Consider the following 24251-nt stretch of genomic DNA (forward strand, 5'->3'; position numbering starts at 1 on the left):
CATAAATAAATTCAGAAACTGTTAAAAATTATGTTAAACAAATTAAAGAATTTCAAGAGAAAGAAGAAAGTGCAAAAAAATTAAAAAGGACAAAAAATTAAATTATGGGCCATGGTTTCAATATTTTAATTGAAAAAAGTGTTTAAAAATGCTTTATAAACCAAGCAGTTTCAAAAAACATTTGAGTATTCACAAAAATGTTAATTTTTTGCGAAAAAAAAGTTTTTTTTTACCCCGTCCCAAACATGCTAAATATGATAATCAATGCAGGACAATGCATTAAAGATTGTTTTCAGTTAATTTGACTTCTACCTTCATTAAAATTTTGAAGTTTTTTTTTTATATTTTGTCTGCCCCCTGATTTTTCATACCAATTTTGAAGGAGGGCGACATAAACTTTGATAAATATTTGCAACGGCTTAAGGTATCGAAAATGAAGAAAATCGTCATTCGTCACAACATGCACCTGATTTATAAAATGAGTAAATCTCTCTGTTTATAAAAAAGAACAAAAATATTTAAAAAATCTAAAATCAAAATGTTCAAAAATATTTTGATTTTATTTTAGTTTTTTGTTTTACATCTGAAAAACTGTGAAATTTGCTAGTTTAATATAAAGAAGAAACAATAGATAATGTTTGAATAGTTACAATTCTGCGAAAAATGCAGTTTTTTGATGGATTAATAAGCACTTTTGTTTGAATATTTTTTTTTGCATTTTTTCATTTCGATGAAACTTTGTTTTTTTACTAAAGAAGCCATCTTGCATTATTGGTTTTCCCATACAGATTTTTATACATTTTGCATTTATGGTACAAGCTGTTGAAAATTCATTTGACACACCAAGAATTCAGAGTCGAGAGAATCGTTCCCTCAATATTTATGGAGGGCTCAATGCCAAAATCGAATGAATAATGCTACCAACCCACACCATCAAAACAATGTGTTCATTTGTTAATTGTAACAATAAATTTCCAACATGTGTCATACATCGACTTCTGACCACTCCTCGGTCACCAAGCTGTGGTGGCCGAGGTAGTTAAGTCGTTGGATAAATCTGACAATGGTCTCTGGTTCGATTCCCGTAGTCGACAATTTTTGTTTTTTGTTCTGACGGATGAACTTTTTTTTGTGCAAATGAACCTCGAGGGAATATCTGTGTTCTCTGTGTCTGTGGATGGTACCACGCCTGAGGTCATTATTCTCTCGGCCAAGCGCTGCCCAGTTTTGGGTGCAGTGTTGCCAATTTTTCGAAAAAAAAAGACTTGAAAAAACGTGGAAAAAAGCGGAAAAACAAATTTTGACTTTACTTTTAGATTTTATTTATATTTGTAATCAAGAAGTAATTTAAAACATCGAATCGTGCATCAGTTTCGAATTATATCCACTAAAATTGTTGTTTTGTTGATAACGTGACTTTAATTGTCTGTATAAGTTATGACCAATCTTGACCATTTAAGAATTTATTTTTTTCGAAGTGGTAGTCTTAAAAATGAAAGTATCAAGAAATTTTCTTATCCCTCAAATAAAAAAAAAATAAAAATTTTCGTGCCAACCTTAACTCTTGATAAGGGCCAAAAACATTTATTTTCGACTGTTTCAGTACATTGTAGCAGCCATTTGAGTGCTAAAAAGTTCTACTTTTCAGCACTTTTTTTGGAAAGTGATACTTGTTTTGTAGTTTTGGCATTTGTCACTTATTTTGAGGGCAAATATCATTCAATCGGGGAATTTTTTTTAAAAAGCTCTTTCCAGAATCGCAGAAAAAAATGTATATGCAACTCTTGGCAAAACTCGATATTTTCAGCACGCGTAGTGCTTATCCAACTTGACAGAACCTCATTGGATGAATGTACGATTCGCGGAAATATCATCATTTTGCAACTTGTGTCATATACTACTATTTCATGTCGTCGCCATCGTGCTAACTTTTCAAACGTGCATTTTGGGCCAAATTGAGATAAGATCGCCATTTTGTGCAGCTCACAATACCTTTTGACCTTCACAGATTCCCAAATTTCGATATTCAATAAAAACCAAAAAAAAAAAAAACTCCGTGCATTTTTGTCACTTTTCGTATGAAAGAAGTTTCAATCTTGTGCTATCTTGACACATCCTGAATATTGATGTAAGTGCGACAATTTGCCAAAGGGATTTCAGGTCAGAACGCGTTTGACACTGGTACGAGCTCGACTTCCGTAAACAAAAAGGAACCTACGACATAACAGCACGACGGCGTTGATGTAATCTCTCGTTAATTTGTATTTTTTGATTTTTTTTGTTAGAAGAAAATGGTAGAAGAAAAATTAGTAAATATAAAAATGTTGCTATAAGTATTTCTATAACAATACCTAATCAATTTCCATCTCCTCTTCCCCTCCCGCAGGCATACGAACTCTCGACGCTCACCGGCACGCAGGTGATGCTCCTGGTGGCGTCCGAGACCGGTCACGTGTACACGTTCGCGACGCGCAAGCTCCAGCCGATGATCACGTCGGAGGCGGGCAAAGCGCTCATCCAAACCTGCCTGAACTCGCCCGACCCGCCCACCGGCAGCACCGGTGACCAGCGGATGTCGGCGACGGGCTTCGAGGAGACGGAACTGAGCTACAACATCGGCGACGAAGATTCGAAAGTAAGACAACTGGTGTACGGCCACGGCCACCACGGGCATGCTCATCTGGCCCATCCGCAGTCGGGGCATTACGGGCTCGACCAGCAGCTGATGCAGCAACCCTATCCCGTCAGTGGGCAGGGATCGCCCCTGTCACACGCCCAGTCGTACCCCCCGCACTCGGGCCATTCGCACATCCCCCACCACAGTCATCACTCCCACACGACGCACATGACGCACGCCCACGCGCAACGGTAGTCCCCCGGGGGATGTTCCGCGATCGTTGGGTCCGTCAAACGGGTGCGCGCGTGAGTCTACCTTTCTACAGGGGGAGGTGAGGTGTCCTTAAGAATTTCTTTAAGATGACCTCCTCCCCTTTCGGAAAGGGTTGACGTGAGGACCAAAGTGTAGACATTTAAGGATTAGTTCTGAAGAGTCTCGTTTCACTTCTGGATTGTTTTATTTTCAGCAAAACTTTCCCTCAAATTATGAAACCTTAAGCCTCTTCCCAATTTCAGCGAGAAGCACAGGCAACCGATGTAATTTATAAACAATAATTATAAAATATTCCATCGAGATCTCACACAACACACACACTCAGTCTTCTTCCTCTTAATCGCGGTCGCTTTCGCGACTTCTTGCAATAAGTTTCACGACTCATATTTTGTGTGCCCAAAAGACGCCCGAGACGCTACTCATCATCGTCGCGGGGGTTTTAATTTCACTTGTGCGTCGTTCCCCCCTTTAACGCGAATGATTCGTCACACTTTGCAAGAAAAAGCTTCAGCCTCAAATAATAACTTTTAAAGAAATGTTCAGCCTCAAAAGCAGCTTCTTCTTCGTCTTTTGCGTACAATTTCAATTGTCCTCCACCTCAAACTTACGACGCGCGCGAGAGATCCGCACGAGAGATCGCAAACGTTAAAATCGTTGTAAAAGTCGCCTCGAATGAAAGTAATTTGTGGATGACATAAATATTTACGTTGCCTGGAAGCCCGAAGTTTTTTTTCGGAAAGTTTATGACGGATTTTGTTGTTGTTGTTGCTTCTTTGGGGATTCGATTTCGAATCACAGATTGACAGATAGGAAATTATCTTGAAGAAGGAGAAGGTTCTCTTCTGAGTGACAGTCCTGCCACCTGGTGGTGGGATCTGCAACTTTAAAACGTCAAATATTACAGTCGAACAAAATTTGATCTCTGAGATAAGATTTTGTGATTTATGTTTTATTGTAACATTGATATTTGCTCTTTTGAGTGTATTTGAGTGTATTTGTATTTGAGAGAGCATTTGCGCATTTTTGAACATTATTCAGAATCTTAAAAGATATTTAAAAATCTGCTGAAACTGGTCATTTAAATTTGGTGTGAAATTGCAAACCAATTAATTTTGTATTTGCTGCGTCGAAGTTTGCATGCTTGTTTTGCAAAATCAAATATTTTATTAGAAAATCGAAGTCTTTTCGCCATAAAACCCGATCAAGTTCTCAAATAAAGTTTTTTTTTATAAGTTCATGGATTTGCTGATAAGCAACAAGTTTTCAAACATTTTAAAATTTCATATTATAATTCAGAGTTGGCCTTTGTAATTTTTAGTTCATAATTCTGGATTTCCGTTCATTTTACTCTTATTTTTGATTTTCATTTGTCTTGAATTAGTTTTTTTTAGGCGAAAACAAGTTGGTTTTAATTGATTGTTTTGTACCTTTAAATAATTTTTATGATAATTGCTTTTTTTTTCCTTTATAAAAATACATAATGTTAAAATTTCTTTCGGTTCCTTTTTATTTGCTGGATTTTTTTAGTGTTTACCCGAAGTACATCATATTTTGCACAATGCTTTGATTAATGTGCGAGAGCTTAAAATAGGTGAAATTGGTAAGAAGAAAGTCAGTTTACAAATTTGTTATTTCTTGCGTAAAACCTTGCATGCAGGTTTTGTGAGATAAACCGTATGTTTCACCTTTTCTTAATAAAAAGACAACAACTTTCCTAATGATAACAATAATCCATCGATATTTTAATGATTCTATAGACGATAATCTTATCGACGATACGGACGAGAGCTAAATTTTAAATATTTTAAAAATTGACTTAATTCAACCATTTCATTTTAAATTTTCAATGATTTCACTGAGAATATATTTTTTTGATAATATAGTATGGTTCAAAATATAATCACAAATTTCACAAAACGTGAATATTTTTAAAAAATACTCAAATTAAAATACTTCGCAATATGGAATGATGCGAAATTTTCTATGCTTTTTCACTTTAATTAATTTTTTTTTTGTATAATAACCAAATTTTCAATAAATATCGTATTTTTCGAAAATACTATTTTTAAATAATTTGCAAAATGGGTGTTAAACGAAGTGATAAGTGGTATGTACTTTCACTCAACAAGATTTTTTTTGTAAAATACTAAAATTTCACAAAACATTTCTATATGCATTGTCATTTTTTTTGTAAAATTGGAAATATTCAATATGGGTATCAAATGAAACGAAATTTTGTATGCATTTTCAATTTATTCGTGCGTTTTGTAAAATTATAAAATTTCGCAAATTCCAGTATTTTTTCGAAAACATTTTTTTCCAATTTGCAAGATGGCTATCAAACGAAGCAAAATATTGCATATTTTTATTTCTAATTATTGTTTTTTTTTTGTAGTATACTAGATTTTTAACAAAAAATACGGCACTTTTTGAAAAAAAAAATTACTCAATCCCGTACTTTTTTTATATTTCAGTATTTTACAAAAAAACTTTACTCAATAAGATTTGAGTAATTAAAAAAATATAACTTTTATATAATTTAAAGTGCATTCCAAAAATAAAAGTTTGAAGTTGAGATTTTTTAAAGCTAATTTATATTCTTTATTCAAATTTTTGCTCGTATCGAGTGCTCTTTTATGAATTTTATGACAGTCTTATTTTTATTAAGATATCTAAAAAAAATATTTTTATTGTTTATGCAAATTGTCAATTTCTTGCTTTCTATTTTCTGCATTTTTTTTTTAAATAAATATTCGAATACTTTGAAATCATCAGATTATTTTCGAAGATCCAAAAGATGAACTTTTTTTTAACAAAAATGGTTTAAGGAATTATTCAAGAACTATCGGTTTTGATAAAATTTAATATTATTTTGAGATTTATCATGTTTTGCTTTTCATTTTATAAGATCATTTTTTGTGATTTTTATTTTTCTTTTCTTTTTCAGAATGTTTACAAATTTTGAAAAAACATTAGTTTATTTTCAAATAAAAAACAATCAGATTCGTTTTATTTTTTTCATTTTGATGTCAGCAATTTTACATTCGAATATATTATTAACATTCAACCATTAGAGAATTCCAGTTTCTGTTCGATTTTTTTTAATAAACTTATTTTTTGAAGTTAGAATAACAATTGACAGTTTTATTTAAAAAAAAAAACATGAAAATTGTGTATTTCTTTTCAGTCTATACAGATAATTCTAAACGCATGAGATTTTTAGCAAATTCTGTTTTGGAATAATGTTTGATAATATTAATTTCAAACAATATTTCGATTATTTATCGAACTACATGTTATTGTTGTGTTTACATTTTGGCTAAACTTTTGTAAATGTATTTTTTTTAAATAATGTTTTTCTGTTATTTCCTTCATATTTACTGCCACTAATGCGTGAAAATCTGAATTATTTTTATGTTTAAAATTAAACTATTTATCGACACGAAATTCAAAATTTTTAACACTTTTCATCTGTAAATCTCTGGCCAAACAGGTATTGCACAAGGATTCCCTCCACTGACACTTTTCTGGCAGCATCGATTAATGGTTCGAGACGCCACGTTAATTTACCAACCATTTTTTATTCTTTTTTTACTTTTCTGGCACCCATCTTCACCGTTCGTCATCTTAATTACCCTTAATACGACGGATTTCACTTCGCAAAAGTTAACGCTGATTACTTTTCAACTTCTTTGTCTGCTGCAGCTGATGATGGTGGCGACAAAAGCACTCGATGTGACACCTGATTTGGCACATTGTCAAAGTTTTGAAGGCTGGCGCGTACTTGCTAATTGGCAGGTAATTGTATTAGAGGCAGTAATGGAGCTTATTTTTGCGTTGTTTTCTCAGAATTTCGAGTGAATTGTTAAGGCGTCAAGTTGGTCAGTCTGTAAAGGTCGAGCCGGTGAAAATTTGTAACTCCCCAAATCCAGATGAGCATGCCCCGACATCAAAACTTGTAGTGTTTTTTTCTTAGTAAATCTGTCTTTATTTTGCTGTGTGTGAAAAGTTTGGAATGTATCTTTAGTTTGGTTTTCCGCTGTTTGTTACTTTCATTTAGTAGTGTGAGCTCTTTAAACAAAATTTAATCATCAAAAATTTCCGAAATCATTCCATCAAACGAGAGCTCACCAACACACCCTTAACACATTGTGTTTTTCATATATGTGCGTGTACAATTCGTCCCCGTGTGCTATATTTAATTGTAACCCCCAGATTTCTCTGTAGTTGTGTAAGTAGCCTTAAGGTCGAATCGAACAATTGTTTTCTTTTATTGTTGACAGTGTCGAGCGAACATAAAAAAATACAAATACAATCAAAGAGAGCGAGCGATTTTAAACATCATTGTACGTTTGCTTCACTGCGGGCGAACCTTGTTTAAGTAGTTATTATTTTCAATTGTAGTCTTGTAATCGTGTGCGTGAATGCGACTGTGTGCCTTATTAGTGGTAGTGAGTGCTCTTTCTGAAGAGCGATTAGTTTTAAAACACTTTAGTTCTGTAAGGTTTTATTAGAATCATCTCGTAATTGTTGTTTTGAGTTTTCGTTTAATTTATTAACATTCCAGTTTATGTTCAGTATTTTTGATTTGTAAACACAAATTACTTTTGTAAATATAGTGTGTAAGCACGTTTAAGAAGAAAAACAAAGCAATTGAGAACTTAATCCAGTTTGAGTAGTAGAGAATTTTAATTGTTAGTCTTAGTCGAAGAAACACAAAAAAATGTAACAAAAAGCGATAAGGAATAAATTAACTTATTTTAACTTTAACTAATGAAAATATTTAGTTCGACAGACAAAGTCAGTATACTCTTTTGTTTTGCTATCAATAGTTTGCTCTGTAAGACGAAATCGAATCTATTTTTATTTGCGTAAGATGTAGTGAATTTTAATGATGAAGAAAACAAACGAACTTTATTAATAAATGTTGATGAAATACACAAAAAAAATGAGATTGGTTGATGTTGTGCTGCACTAACACAAATTGCTGACGCGTGTTCGAATCTGTTGCTGAACTAACCTTGTATGTTTGTTGTTGTTTTTGAGTTTTGTTTGTCAATTGTTTGTTGAATCTTGGTAAGTACATTTTCAATTTCTTTAGTTTTAAGTTATATCACAATTTTTAAAGTTTCGCATTTCCCCTAAAATTCTTGCTCAATTCTTGCTCGCTGTCACACAACTTCACATGCGGATTACGTCAGCTCATTTTCTACTGTAAATGGCAAACATGGCCTGCTCTTCCTCCGCACATGGCAGTAAACTAAACGCTTACACCTACGCCCTCCCCGGTAACGTCCCACCAGCACCTTTGTCAGGGTTCTTCCAAAATGAAGGCATCAACCAGCTGCTGCTACTGCCTTCTTTCCCAAACAAACGCGTCTCCCCACAGTTTGAGTCGTGAATCTTGTTTCCCCCAAAAAAACGCGGTAGTTCACGCTGCTGCGGAGATTTTTGTTTATTTTTAAAAGAGACCAGTTCCATTCATAGTAAGACCATGTGTGTTTAGAGGGGGAGGGAGTGTTCACGGAAGGAGTCACAATGTTTTGTTTAATTTCATTTTAATTCAAATTTAAATTTCAAAATTTTTTGTATGTCACCAAATTCAGATAACAGTGTAATTTGAAAGTTTGAATTATCTTACATGTTCTCAGGAAACTTTCTCACAAAACTCAAAATTTATGATAAATGCTGGCTATTTGCTACCAAAATCACTGCGGGTTTTATAATAAAGTTACCTATTGCCTGATATGTAGTTTGAAAAATAGTTTAGGCTGAAAAATGCTTGAGCGCCCTTTTCAAATGTTGCTCCAAAAATGTCCTCAAGAGCAGAGGGTTTTAACTTAATGAATTTGCCGGAATTCCACAAGTAAGCTTTGGTATACTTGCAATTCAAGCTCGTCGTCTTGAACATTTGTAAGAAAAAGAAATCCAAGAACATACAAGAAAAAATTTAAAAAATATCAATCCATTTAAACATAACAACAAAAAATATCTGAAAAACTACCCAAAACTGAGATAATTATGAGATAATTTGCTATCGAGTTAATTTAAAAAAAATGTACTTCCGTCTAAAACACACAAAAAAAAACAAAAAGTGTTGACTTCAGGAAACGAACCAGAGACTTCTTACAGACTTATCTTATTGGCCAACAGCCTCGGCGGCCACAACAAAACAGAGGCGACTAAAGAATGACCAGAAGTCCGTATATTACAATTGTCGAAGATTTATTGTTTCAATTAACAAGTTGATGGTTATTTTCTCTCGATTTAAGCATCAATCTTAAACATTGAGAGAACGATTCCCTCGGCTCTGTAAAAAGAAGTCATTCTAGAATGAAATAAAAAAATACTTTTTTGAGAAATATTAGTAAATTATTTGTAAAAATCCCTCGCGAAATCTTGAATTTTTTCCAAAGTTTTTATTCAAGCATGAGAAATGCAGCTGTTATTTTCTCCTGCTTCAATAAAAACTTTGAAAGATTCAAGATTTCGCGAGAGATTTTTACAATTAATTTAGCAGTTAACATTTTTCCCAGGTATCAATGTTTAAAATAAAATTCAGTGATTTCTTTCGGATTTTTGAATGAATGAATAGAAGACTTTCACCAAGTTTTATTTAAAGGAAAAAAAATCATCATATAAAACATGCTGTTTTCCATATATTATTAATATTTTAAATACATTTTGTTCCTCGAGTCCAACCGAAATTAATCGATAAGAATAATAGTAGCTCTAATAAATCCTATTCAGAAAATGTTTTTTTTTTAAACTTTGTAGACCCATCCACAATTGTATCTATCGACTCAGAAATCTTAAACTAAACAAATGCCTGGTTTTCCAAATACGGGCAAATCTCGTTGCTCCCCTTTGATATCAGAGTTATATTCCAAATTTGCACTCGAGCTAGCCTTGGTGTTTGTATGGGAAAATCCACAACAGAAACTAAATTTCATAATTAAAGCCTCATTTTTAAAACATCAAAACATAAAATATCACAAAATGCTTTTAACAATATTACAGTTATGCTACTGCCAATAAAATCGGAATATCAATGAATTTATGAAATTGTTTTCTTTTTCTCTATGGTTTCACCTCTTGTTCTGATTTGTGCTCCCATAATGTACAATTTTTAGTAAGATCAAAATAGCCCAATTGGATTGAAAATACGTTTATAGAGGTTTTACGGTTGTACGGTTTCTACGACCATTTTTTTTCAACTATCAGAGCAAACCCTCAAAAATTAGAACACTTTTCAAGCTTAACAACAAACATTTTCAGCTTGAAAAATTAATTTTGGACTAAAGTGTCAATAGTTAATATCAAATATGTTTTTATGACCAAATATCGATATTTTTTAAAAACTTTCAGAAACAGCGTCCAACGCTTCAGAGAAAAACATATAGTTCGACAATTTACTAATTTCGTTAGGGTGGTGCCATACACTTTTTCTTAGAAAATTAAACATTTTCTTATGAAGTTACCGCAAATTTAAAGAAAAATTACCCTTAGCTCTACAAGTGTTAGAAACATCATTTTTTTCTAAAACTTAGCTCTCAATTGCTACGTATAAAAACTGAATGTTTTGCGGGTATGATATGATTAGATGCTGTAAAGGAAAATTGGTCGTAGAAACCATAGATAGCGTGATACAATTTTGATGTCTTCGACAAAGCTGCTTGTCTTTGCATGCCCAACATCTTTTAGAAGAGAAAAAACCCAAATATATTCCTGGAATGTTATATTTTCTAAACATCCTGATCGTGAACCACCCTAATTTTCAACCCAAAAGTTGCCTCTTCTTATCAGCAGCAACTCTTCTGAAGACACCAAAGTTCCAAAACATCAATTTTTTTTTAGTTTTGCGAACCGGACCACTGTGCAATCAATTGTATTTTTTTCAATGAAAATTCAATTTTTGTGTGTGTGTGCAACCAACCAAACGGGGCCACGCGGCCGCTTCTTACAAATTGAGTTGTTTCCATGTATTTTAAATTTATATTCTATACATGCAAATAACTTGCATAGGCATTTGGAAAGTGTAAGCTCTGCCGAGCTTCGGTGACCCATTTCTACGCAGGCTAGCCGTGCGCGAGGTACCTCAGCTTGAATCGACAAGCCCCGCCCTGAAGAACGTTTGTATCAATCGGATTCAAACGTTATTTAGAACTTCCGGATCTTTGCCAAATGGAAAAAGACCCAGCACGTATTTAGTAAGCAGTTTTTTGAATTTATGTTTTTTTGGATGGATCTCACCAAATTTCAGCTGACTTCATCTAAAGATGTAGTTCCCCAACATAACCAGCTCCTCCTACCCTTCCTCTTTGTGAAAATTCAATTTTTAGGCAATTATTAGTTGAAAAATCATGCAACAAGATTTTTTGCAACGTAAGATTTTTCGAGTAATTCGAAAAAAATTGTAAGACATAGACTCATTTGTCAAGACACCGTTAAAACAGATTTTTTCGTTTTCATACAACATTTTCAAATGTTAGGCTAGATTAATTAAGCTCCACCCTAACAAGACGTAGGTTATCCTTATAACCAAACAAAGAAAAATACGGGCCTAGTTATTTCTTTTTCATGGGGAATTGCTGCATGGTATAGTCTAATGCATATTGTACCCCAAACAAGTTCTGAAAATGATTTACAGCAATTATCCACGAAAACAGCATGATTCAAAAACAAAAGTTGTCCAATCGGGCCCAAAATTGGTGTAAGGATTCCTTGGTTGAAATAATTAGGCCAATATTTTTTTGTTTGTCTATTAGGGTGACCTACCGATGTGTTTGTTAGGGTGGTCAAAAAATTGTAATTTTCGTAAATTTTCGCAAAACTTTATTCAAAAAAAAATCATAACTATGCGCCATGTTTACAAATTTTAGCTCTTTTTGCCGCAAATAAAATGTTATAAGAAAGACTTTTGAGAAAAAATATTGGAAATTTCAGAAATATAGATTGACATTTGAAAATTTCCCGAGAAATTCGATAAAAATATTTTCAAACATAAGCTCTTAGGTCTCGAGACAGCATTTGATGTTTTTTCAAATATCAGGCTAGATTTTCAAAACAAAAATAACTCTCCTTTTATTTGCGCTCAAGAAAGCTAAAATTCGTTGAAAATTGGGGTTTTCTGCTAAAATTTACGAAAATGGAAATTTTCTGAACCACCCTAACACATTGCATGCAGGTCACTCTAATCGCCAATCAAAAAAATACGGATCGAATTATTTCGACCAAGGAACCCATACATAAATTTTGGGCCCGATCGGACAACTTTTCTTTTCGAATTATGCTGTTTTCGTGAGGAATTTCGGTACAAATATTATTTTTATTTACAAACACAATTTTCGATTTTTTAATACAGTGCACCCAAAGGAAAAATATATCTCAAAATCTGCAACAGTGGATTTGCTGCAGAAAATGTCACGTTTTATAACATTTTTTGCAGCAAGCCCCTAGATCATTTTTGCCCGCGTGTAAACATTTCAGCGATCTGCAGTTCTCACCAACACATATAATGCTGGCCCATCCCCGAGAAACACTCCAAAGAGAAGAATATCTTAGTGCTCTTTCACTCACATTTCATCAAGCGTCCATGGCGCGGTGGTAGCGTGTCGGATCAATAACAAAGAAGTTGGTGGTTCCAATCCTCGTTCTGATAAGGGTTTTTTTTTTGTGAAATACAACCAAAAAGCCGTCGGTAATGTTGATAATTGTCGGTAACGGTCAAAAATGGCATACCCCTATATGGCAAAAAATTCATGAGGACAGATTTCATGCAGATTCTGATATACTTTCATGCCGCCATGCATCGCAATCATGCGACCGCCAGTTGGGTGTGTGTAAAGAATTTCACGAATGTCCCCTTTTTCAGCTTAAATCACAAAATGCTGCTGTAAACATACTCACACACACTCAAACACACACATGCCCAACTTTCGTTGGACCTATTTGGTCTAAATAACGCTTGTTATGCTTCTCGGCAGCACCCAGATCGGTGAGTTTAGAATACCCTCGTGAATACTAAATATAGACTCAAATCGTTCGCTCACACATAACAGCGTCGTCACAGAAATTTTCCCATTTTCCGGCATATGTGCGTCTCCCGACGTTCGTTTTTCATTGCCCAAATGTAGGTCACTCAGTGGAAAACTGCTTTTGGTGCGGTTGAACAAGTGTCTTCCGGGATGATGATTAAGGGTGATGACTGATTTTTACTGAATTTTGAAAAATGACAATTTCGAAATTTCAATTCTGTTGAATTTTGCTTCATGATTTTTTATTGCCTCAATTTTCTGCTTGGTCATCCCGTGAAAAAAAAAATGTAATTTTTTTTAATTTTAGACCTTGCCTTACACCCAAGCATGTGATTTTAGTGTGCTGCCTGCGACTTCATATATTCTCTCGTTTGCTCTAATTAGCTCTGTTTTGCTCTCGGCAGTCTCAAAATTTGCCTTTTGGCGCGTGTTTTATGGCTTTCCGCGTGTATTTCCCTTATAAAAATGCTCCCGCGACGTCTAACTTGATGAAATTGGAGGTAGATTGAGGGAGAAAGGGAGGGAAACTCTGAAAATATATTTTCCGCCTTATGGCGTGTTGTGTGCGATTTGTGGGAAATTTGTATTGTTTGTGTCAGCTCGGGGATGGTTTCCGAGAATGGATGAATTTGAGGAAATGTTTACACATTTTATGGCAAGGCAAGAAGCAGGAAAAAAATCATTGCGTCCGACGGTTTCAAGTTTATGACTCAGTTTCCTTGAGCTGTTTAACAAATCGGCTGTAAAGGGAGTTATCAAAACTAAAACTTTCAGAAAATAAATATTATTTGCAGCATTTAAATCAGTCAGATTTTGCAATCTTTCCAAAATGTCAAGCAAACATCTTTACTTGAGCATCGAAAAAGCAAATTTCAACAAAAAAAACCTTCACCGTCCACTTCACAAAACTTTATACTATACCTCGAATACTACAACCTCCCGAGCTAACCCAGAGTCTTCCATTCAAATCTATGCAAATTCACACGGGGGTGATGTAATAAAAAAAGCTCTCCTCCAGTTCGAAACACCCACGCCTCGTCGGGTTGGTCACTGGCCGCGGTGGCGTCTTCTTGGCGGATTTCTTGTGACTCTTCCACCTCTTATAGTGGGTGACCCCTGAATGTGTTGGAAAGTTCACTTTGAACATCTTAGTATCTTCACATTCGTTGACAACATTGTAGTGATTTTTACTGGAAATTTAAAATTAATTAAATTAAAAATGCAATTTAGGTGAAAATTTATCAATTTTAATTAGTTTTTAAACAGCAACTTATGGTCCGATTTACAATGTTAAAAATATGAAACATTCGTGAAATTTTCCGATCTTTTCAAAAACAATATTTTCAAAAAATTTAAATCAAGACTAACATTTCAAAAGGGCCAAATATTGAATATTATATTTGCATATTATATTTTTTTCGAAAAGACATTGCTAATATATCGACATTAGAAAACGGTGGGTTGTTTGGGTGAGACTTAGAAAACATCAATTTTCCTGTTTTTAAACACTTGCATGGCAATATCTCAGCAACAAAGGGTCGTATCAACAAATTCTATAAAGCAAAATATAGAGAGTTTTCTCAGCTTTTCAAAAATATTTTTTTTTCAAAACTGGGCAAACATGGGCACTAATTTAAAAAAATGAATTGCTGCGACTATTTTGAAAAATGCTACCTAAAAATGGCTATAACTTGAAAACGGTGCACTTTATCAAAATTTCACAAAGGTACTTTTTGATTGCAAATTCGATTTTACATCGAAAAATGAAGTTGAAAATAATATTTCGATTTTTTGCAAAATATTGTATTGATTCATAAAACCATAACTCGGTCAAGGATGTTTTGCCCATTCTGGAAACTTCTGAAAAGTTGGCATTTGATGTCCTCTAAAACATATCAGAAAATGAAAAAAAATGTCTTTTTGCAACTCAAGTTTTAGTGACGAAAAGTGAAATGAAAAATCACCAATTTTTTTTTTTTTTTACCTTGTATCATTTTTTTCAGTGTAGTCCTTATCCATACCTACAACTTTGCCAAAGACACCAAATCGATCAGAAAATTCCTTCAAAAGATACAGATTTTTGAATTTTCATATATCATTTTTGTATGGACAGCTGCCAAATTTGTATGGAAAACTATATGGGCAAACTAATTATGTAAAATGGCTTCTTTGGGCATACCGAAGGCACCAAAAAAGTTTCAGCCGGATTAAAAAATACAAAAATTAAAATTAAAGAAAAAAAAGACCGATTCCGTAGAGAACTGCTCTATTTCGGAATTGCAAAAAATGTTGTATTTTGCACTAATAAAAATGCTGAAATAATAGTTCATGCAACAAGTTGCAAAATATTAGTTTTTGCAATTCCGTCGTGAGACTACTTACTTTTCCTGTCATTCTTGAACGACGAAATAGCCTACTTTTCTGTACCAAAAATAACAGAATCGAATAGCAACACTTTTCAAAATAAATGCTGAAAAGTTCTACTTTTCAGCACTGAAATGGGTGCTGAAAAGTTGAACTTTTTAGCACTTGTTTCGAAAAGTAACACTTTTCAACATTTTTTTGATTCAAACGATTTATTGACAAAATACATAAATATTTGACATAAAATTTCACTCAATGGGTGTTTTTCGGAATTGCAAAAAATGTTGTATGGAACTCGTTGCAAAATTTGATTTTTTCAGCACTCTGCGTATTTATCTAACTCGGTGAACCTCGTTGGATAAATGTACGACTCGTGCTGAAAAAATCCTCTTTTTGCAACTTGTTGCATAAACTACTATTGTGCAACATGTTGCAAAAAAAAAGGATTTTTTCAGCACGAGTCGTACATTTATCCAACGAGGTTCACCGAGTTAGATAAATACGCAGAGTGCTGAAAAAATCAAATTTTGCAACGAGTTCCATACAACATTTTTCGCAATTCCGAAAAACACCCATTGAGTGAAATTTTAAGTCAAATTTTCATGTATTTTGTCAATAAATCGTTTAAATCAAAAAAATGTTGAAAAGTGTTACTTTTCGAAACAAGTGCTGAAAAGTTCAACTTTTCAGCACCCAATTCAGTGCTGACAATTAGAACTTTTCAGCATTTATTTTGAAAAGTGTTGCTATTCGATTCTGTTATATTTGGTACAGTAAAGTAGAATATTTCGTTGTTCAAGAATGACAGGAAAAGTAAGTAATTTCACGACGGAATTGCAAAAAGAAATTTTTCAGCACTTGTTTTTAAATTTAATATTTATTATGACAGAAAATAACATTCAAGCGGAGAAACAAACGTATCACTTTAAACAATTCAATTTAAGTGATGTTTCCAAGAATTGCAAAAAATGTAGTATTGAACTCGTTGCAAAACTTGATTTTTCAGCACTCGTGTATGACTCGTTCTGGAAAAATACTCGTTTAGCATAAACTACTATTAAATTGAGAAAAAAAAATCAAATGCATACTTTTGAACAGTTTATTTTCAGAGAAGAGAGTTATGATGAAGTTCAAAAATATACATGATTTACTTATTTTTTCGACTTTCCGTGGCGATTTCTGGCACGAGCCATGCCCCCAAATGGCACATAAAAGTCGCATCATTTTCGCGCAAAATTTTGCTGCATCTTCGCAGTAACAATTTCAAAAAATGACTGCAAGAAAAATAAAAGTGACGCACTTAACGGCCAACGCCACACACCACCAATCGTAATCGGTAAGGTTTGGCCCCAAAAGTGTTGCTCCCATGGGGTGACTGTTTCGTTCAACTACTTTATGGGACCTCTTATCGGAGGGGGTCTCGTGACCTGCGCGTCGAGGAGGTTCGAATCTTCACTCTTTTTTAACAGCCGTATTGAAATGTTTAAAACCTTATAACATCGTGAACTTTATGGCACTGATTAGTGTAGCAGTTCTTTTTGGCATAGAGAGGCTTTGGGTCCACTCCCCACACTCGAGCGCCAATTTTACGACCTTTTGTCTCAGGTTTTATTTGCGACTCCGCGGGGAAAGTCTCCTCGCTCTCAAGTTCTGCGCTGTGACAAAACTGAACGAAAAATATAAATAAAAAAAAATCATGAATGGACCTCACCAGTTATGATTCATCTTCAGGTTTTGAGCTTGAGATGATACTTGGTTTTCGGGCTGGGGGGAAGGGGGCGGTTGACTTAAGGTGACTTAAGGTAGGTGGAGGAGAGCAGCCGGTCAAAAGCGTCTCAGAAGCGGTTTTGTCGCGTGTGGGATGTTTGGGTTAATGGATTTTGACTTTTTTGTGTGCGTTTTTTGCTAGGTTGGTTTTAGAGAGGATTGTTGTCTGTTTATTTTTTATGGGTGCCACTATTTCTAAGCTGCTGCTTCTGCTAGACTGCTGGGTTGATGCTTTATAAGAGAAGAGTCGTAAAATTCGGATATTGTAAAGAGGCTGTGTGATCCACTTCTTGAGCTAGATTTGCCTCCTAATGAGATGGTTTCGACATGAAGAGGAAGCCAATTTTGATCAGGTAAATTTTGCTAAACTACAGAAGAACTTGTGGCAAAACTCGATGTATTGAGTAAACGAACCGTTATTGAACACTAGATAACTTAATGTGCAATATTGCAAAGATTATTCTTTTTATATTTTTTCAAACGTGCCTAATTTTATATTCTTCGTGGAATTTTTTGCTGATCTGTGCAGAAAAAAACCAAACCTCTGGAATCATCGTACAGTTCAGCCATGAATTTGATGATCTGGTAGCCCTGTTACAAGTTGTCAACGGTTGAGAAGTAGTATACTATTTGTTTATACTATTGATTTTGTAAATTATGGCAAAAATTAAAATATCAGCAAACAAAATTTCTTAAATTCTTAAATTAGATGATTTTTGAAAGATTTTTTTGATCAATCTGTTGTTAACTATGTTTAAGAGTTTGATCTGAAGACATGGTCTTTAGATTTACAGTCATGCCTCGGTTTTGCACGCCTCGGTTTTGCATTGCCCCGGTTTTGCACCGTTCAGCTGCCTCGGTTAAGCACGGCCCAGTGCATAACTGAAGCACAGAGCTTATGGGATTTTGGCTATATGGGAGACATTGGCTATAATTCTATGAATAATCATGCAAACATCAAAAAATTATAGTGTTTTGGAATCGGGATGATGTCAGCTATCCATTAAAATTATTATTTCATGAAAATTTTTACAAAAATACGTATTTTTCCTGTATTTTGAAAATGCATATTTTTTTCTCTAAAGAATCCAAAAATATATTGTTATTGCAATATGGGTATCAAATGATCAGGTTTTTTTCATACATTTTGGATGTAACAATAACATTTTTAGAAAATACTTAAAATTTTCACAAAGCTACGTATTTTCGAAAAAATACTCAAAATTTTAATTTTTACAATATGGGTATCAAACGATTGGGATTTTTTCATACATTTCGAATGTAATAACAACATTTTTAGAAAATACTCAAAAATTTCACAAAACTACGTATTTTCGAACAAAATACTCAAAATTTCAATTTTTACAATATGGGTATCAAACGATCGGGATTTTTTCATACATTTCGAATGTAATAACAACATTTTTAGAAAATACTCAAAATTTTCACAAAACTACGTATTTTCGAAAAAAAAATACTCAAAATTTCAATTTTCACAATATGGGTATCAAACGATCGGGATTTTTTCATACATTTCGAAAGTTATTAAAAAATGAAAATATTCAAAGTTTTCACAAAACTACGTATTTTTGAAAAAAATACTCAAAATTTCCGTTTTTCACAAGAGGTATCAAATGTTCGGGATTTTTTTATACATTTCAAAAGTTATAACACAAATTTGTGGAAATATCCAAACTTTCACAAAACTACGTTTTTTTTGAAAAAAATACCGAGTGATTAACTTTGCATCCTTTGATCAGAACCCCATTCGAGTTTCCCGCCTGCATGAACTGATCGGAGAATCCATTAACTTGATTCAGGCTTGGAAGAATGAATAAACCAAGTGAACTGAGTTCGTTGAATAAAGCTTGACAAAAAATTTCAGAATGGTTTTTATTTAATGAAAAAAAATATTACATGTGAAATATTTAAACAAATGTGTAAATTTAATGAATTTCGAAAAAAACGTCTTTGGTCACTATCAAAACAATTCCAAAATACTTGATCGTGTGATACCAATATTGCAATAACTGATTTTTCTTTTGAAAATACGTAGTTTTGGGAAAATTTGGAGTATTTTCAAAAAATATTGTTATTACATTCGAAATGTATGAAAAAATGCCGATCGTTTGATACCCATATTGTGAAAATTGAAATTTTGAGTATTTTTTTTTCGAAAATACGTAGTTTTGTGATAATTTTGAGTATTTTCTAAAAATGTTGTTAATACATTCGAAATGTATGAAAAAATGCCGATCGTTTGATACCCATATTGTGAAATTGAAATTTTGAGTATCTTTTTTTTCGAAAATATGTAGTTTTGTGAAAATTTTTAATATTTTCTAAAAATGTTGTTTTTACATTCGAAATGTATGAAAAAATCCCGATCGTTTGATACCCATATTGTGAAAATTGAAATTTGGAGTATTTTTTTCGAAAATACGTAGTTTTGTGAAAATATTGTTATTACATTCGAAATGTATGAACAAAACCGGATCGTTTGATACCCATATTGTAAAAATTTTAATTTTGAGTATTTTTTTTCAAAATACGTAGTTTTGTGAAAATTATGAGTATTTTCAAAAAATGTTGTTATTACATTCGAAATGTATGAAAACATCCCGATCGTTTAGTTCCCATATTGTGAAAATTGAAATTTTGAGTATTTTTTTTCAAAAATACGTAGTTTTGTGAAAATTTTGAGAATTTTCTAAAAATGTTGTTATCACATTCGAAATGTATGAAAAAATCCCGATCGTTTGATATCCACATTGTGAAAACGGAAATTTTGAATATTTTTTCGAAAATACGTAGTTTTGCGAAAATTTTGAGTATTTTCTAAAAATGTTGTTATTACATTCGAAATGTATGAAAAAATTCCGATCGTTTGATACCCATATTGTAAAAATTTAAATTTTGAGTATTTTTTCGAAAATACGTAGTTTTGTGAAATTTTTGAGTATTTTCTAAAAATGTTGTTATTACATTCGAAATGTATGACAAAATCCCAATCGTTTGATACCCATATTGTAAAAATTGAAATTTTGAGTATTTTTTCGAAAATACGTAGCTTTGTGAAAATTTTAAGTATTTTCTAAAAATGTTATTGTTACATCCAAAATGTATGAAAAAACCTGATCATTTGATACCCATATTGCAATAACAATATATTTTTGGATTCTTTAGAGAAAAAAAATATGCATTTTCAAAATACAGGAAAAATACGCATTTTTGTGAAAATTTTCATGAAATAAAAATTTTAATGGATAGCGGACATCATCCCGATTCCAAAACACTATAATTTTTTGATGTGTGCATGATTATTCATAGAATTATAGCCAATGTCTCCCATATAGCCAAAATCCCATAAGCTCTGTGCCTCGGTTATGCACGCCTCGGTTTTGCATCCCCCATATGCGGTGCTAAACCGAGGCACGACTGTAGTTACTTTAAGTTACATTTAGAATTACTTGATTTGGCATGAAAGCCATATTTTCAAATTTCTCGAATAGTTATCTATTTCCGGTCGCTCCATTCCATACAACTTAAATCATCATATCTCTTCATTTGCTAATTCAAGTAACGTCCACCATTTTGCTTACAATCCATCATTTGTCTTTAAATACCAATAAACCACCGGAATTCGAAATGAAACCCACCCCGAACACCAACCCCTCCCAAGGGGGTTTGTTTACCCAAACCACCGTCAAAAGCCGTCAATATCCAATAAGGCGTTCCGGTGAATTGTCAAAGCACCGGCACACACACCATACCCAATTGGGCCAATCAATGGTCGTAAAATTCCAGCTCCTCCCGGCGGAACGTGCGCAAAATCGACAAGTCTGTCCGCCGGATCTCAACTGGCCGGACAAATTGCTTGCCGCCGCCGGAGGGTGTGGGAAAAAGGGGGCGTTCCAATCATAACTTCGATGCGATATTTTTCCTACCTCCCCCCGAAAGAGGGGGTGGGTTGCAGGGTTCTAAACATTAAGGTTTGATAAATTATCGGGATCTCTGACTTAATTTTCGATTTCTCAAATGATTTTAAAATAAATTTTGCTTATTAAAATACTAAATTGTAGAAAATGCTCCAACCTTTGTTTTGAGGGTCTTGGGTAGAAGTTCGGCACCGAACGACGTCTAGGTTCATCCAATTGGACGTCTCGGTGACAGTCGTTGATGTCACACGCTGGGAGGGAAGTTCGCGAACGGAACCCTGGCGGTGGTGTGCCTTTGGACGACGGACAGCACAATAATTTATTCCTGACTGGCCGCGGCGAGGGATCCAAAAAAATAAAATAAAGATGGACGACGACTTGGTCGAGCGAGCGAGAGTGGAAAGACTAATTACATTTAATTTATTGGCTTATTTATGGCAGGCCAGAATTCCGCGACGACCCCGAAAGCCAAGCGAACTCCACACCCACGCCGGATAATTGTCCGGAACATGGTCCCCGAGTGGCACTCGGGTTGTGGTGGTGATCGGGAAGAGTTATGGCGGAAGTTGGATGACGGATGACCTGCGGGATCTAACAACGAAAGTGTACATTCGTGTTCGGCGATCAGTCAAAAAAGTGAGAAGAACAGGCTTTTGCTGTTCGAAATTTCACCTCAAAAAGATAAAATTGAAACTTACCTTGGCAAAAATAATAATTTTGGACTGATTTAATACCAAATCTTAATAGAGATTCTTTTTCTAAATTTCGCTGCCGAATATATAGTCTACAGAATATTGAGATTTTTTCCTCTTGAACTTCAAAATTTGTCACCGCTGAAGATGATCCTCCACAAAGTCAACCCAGCTCTTCAAGCGAAATATTCCCACAGTCCTTTTACGTCAGTGGCGACAATAGTGTTCAAGCCGACCCCGCGGCTCTTGACCGCGTAAAACTTGTTCCATTTTTTCCCTGGGTACGTCTTTCCCCTTAAGCTGGGCGCTGCTTCTGTGAACCATTTCCAACTTCTTTCATGCGTTGACCGCAACTCTGGCACCACCATCGCTCACCCACGCACCCCATCGGAACCAGTTTGTGCCAAAACCTCACAATCTACAACCCCGCACACAAGTGTGGGACGCCACGCCACATCTCGCAGATCTGTTTTTCGGATCCCACGAAAAATGGTGTCAGGAACCACAAATTCTAAGCTTTCGGAATGAATTGGAGAAATTAAGTGTCTGCGCAAAACCCACACTCCTTCTGGCGCAAAATTAAAAAAAAAAAGCTCAACTCTTGAGTTCGCTCGCTGGAATACTAATTATTTATTTATGTAAATACGTTTTAATCAGCCATCAATCGATAATTACCGATTCGATACGCGTTTGTGTTGGGGGACCCCTAGCTCGGCGGGAGGAAGTTTGCAGTTTGCAAGTGGTCAATAAATTATTTCTTTACGATCGTTTCCTTCCTAGTTTGGATTGGGCCGGTTGGACTGTGGCCAGTCAGTACGACGGTTGATTGAGTGATAAGCTTCTGGCTACTAACAATTGTGTGTGTGGGTTGGGTGGATAAGCAACCCGTCCACTCCCGAAAGGGATACTTAAAACCTGAGGCGACTAATGAAAGTTACAATAAGATTATAATGATTTTATTTTACTATGAGCTTCTAATCAAGTTTTTTTTGAATAATTAAAGTCCAGTAGAAACAAATGCATTAAATGTTTTAAAATTAATTAAACACAATTATGTTATTTGTTTGTGAGTGAGGGTTTTATTTGGCTGTTAAAACGATCTTACTATTTCCATCGTTTCCCGGCTTAAGAAGCCCTTGCGAAAATGATTCAACGTCAATCTTGCTAGTGTATTCAAAAAAACAACTAAACAATATATAAAGTTTGAAAATCACTGATATTATCACAGTGAGCAAGTGAGCAACTTAATTTTCACCAATTATCTCTCATTTGCTTCAGATCGAGAAACTGTAACTTTTTTCAAAAAAAAATAAAAGTTTTTGCGGGCTGGTCATAAAAAATGGTAATATAAATAATAATCATATTCATCGAAAATCTGTAACTCGAAAGGAAATTTTCTGATCGATTGGCAGTCTTTAGCAAAGTTGTAATTATGATAAGGACTTCTCATTTAATGTTGAATTCGCAAAATACTTATTTTGACCCGAAAGATTCATCGTTAAAAGGTCCTTAATCTAATCTAATCTAATCTAATCGAACACAAGCGCAGCCAGTCCGAAGAAAGCATCCTGGAAGAACTTGTGGTAAGATTACGCCTCAAGTCCTTTCTTGTCAATATTAATGATTACAGTACATCCGAGTTACCCCGAAAATGTATAGCAAAAATTAAAGCGGCCAGGCCTACTGCGTTGCATTAACCGCAGAGACAGATTCTGTGAACGGATCACATTTCATAGAATCATCAGGGGAGGAAGGATGCGTGGACATACCGTACCAAACGCTCCGAAACAGTTGTGGTGTGGTGTGTAAGTGTAAATTTGGCAGATAATAATATTTAGGGGCTGGGGGGGGGGGGAGGGGAGGGGGAGGAAATGTGGATAGGAGAAAAGGAAGGTGGGAATGGGATAATATGGATATATCATTTGATCAATAGAATATTATATAAAATAAGGGAATAAAATCATCTATCAAATAATGATAGATAAAATGGATAGATCTCACCAAGTCAAGATTCAACAGCTCCAGCAGGGTTTGGACTTATCATCAAATGCCACTTGAATCGTAATTCTTCTAAGACTTCTGGACTTGAACAGGACTACAGTAAAGAAGCGGGCAGCAACAATCAAGGTTTCAGTTCTTCCAGCAGCAATCCTGGTACAGCTCGACCGGCAGCAAAGGCATAAGACGCCGCAAGTTGGTACTTCTCACCACACGATGCATTTAGTCTGCTACTGCTGGCCGGATTGGTAGATTGGAACAGGAGCATGATGACCACTTCATAAAGTGCTCCAGCTGTTGCTGATCCTGCCTTCTTATTCGTGTAATCGTCACCCCCATGAAGAGCATCAAGCCAACGAGAAGTTGAATTCTGGGTTTTGATATTCCACTGACACTACCTCAACCGCTACCACCATTAAAATTGTACAGGAACTCCGGTTTAAAAATTGAAATCGAACGTTTTTCAAAAAATAAAATTCCAAAAATATGACAGCGGAAAAAATATACGTCTGTTCACGCTCCCAGATTACTTCGATCTCCCGACTTCGGATAATCAAATCTCTCA

At 34.5% G+C, this 24251-nt stretch overlaps 1 protein-coding gene across 4 annotated transcripts in view; it reads left to right on the forward strand.

The window, feature by feature from the left end:
- LOC120429078 (serum response factor homolog) overlaps positions 1 to 24251 on the forward strand; it is a 441698-nt gene that overhangs the window by 27529 nt on the left and 389918 nt on the right. For all 4 annotated transcript variants that reach the window (XM_052708784.1, XM_052708786.1, XM_052708787.1 and 1 more), the window contains one exon: positions 2387 to 2635. In XM_052708784.1, coding sequence (XP_052564744.1) covers positions 2387 to 2635 — 249 coding nt within the window. The remainder of the gene's footprint in view (positions 1 to 2386; positions 2636 to 24251) is intronic.

Source organism: Culex pipiens, chromosome 2 (assembly GCF_016801865.2).
Source record: "Culex pipiens pallens isolate TS chromosome 2, TS_CPP_V2, whole genome shotgun sequence".
In the NCBI taxonomy this organism is placed as follows: domain Eukaryota; kingdom Metazoa; phylum Arthropoda; class Insecta; order Diptera; family Culicidae; genus Culex; species Culex pipiens.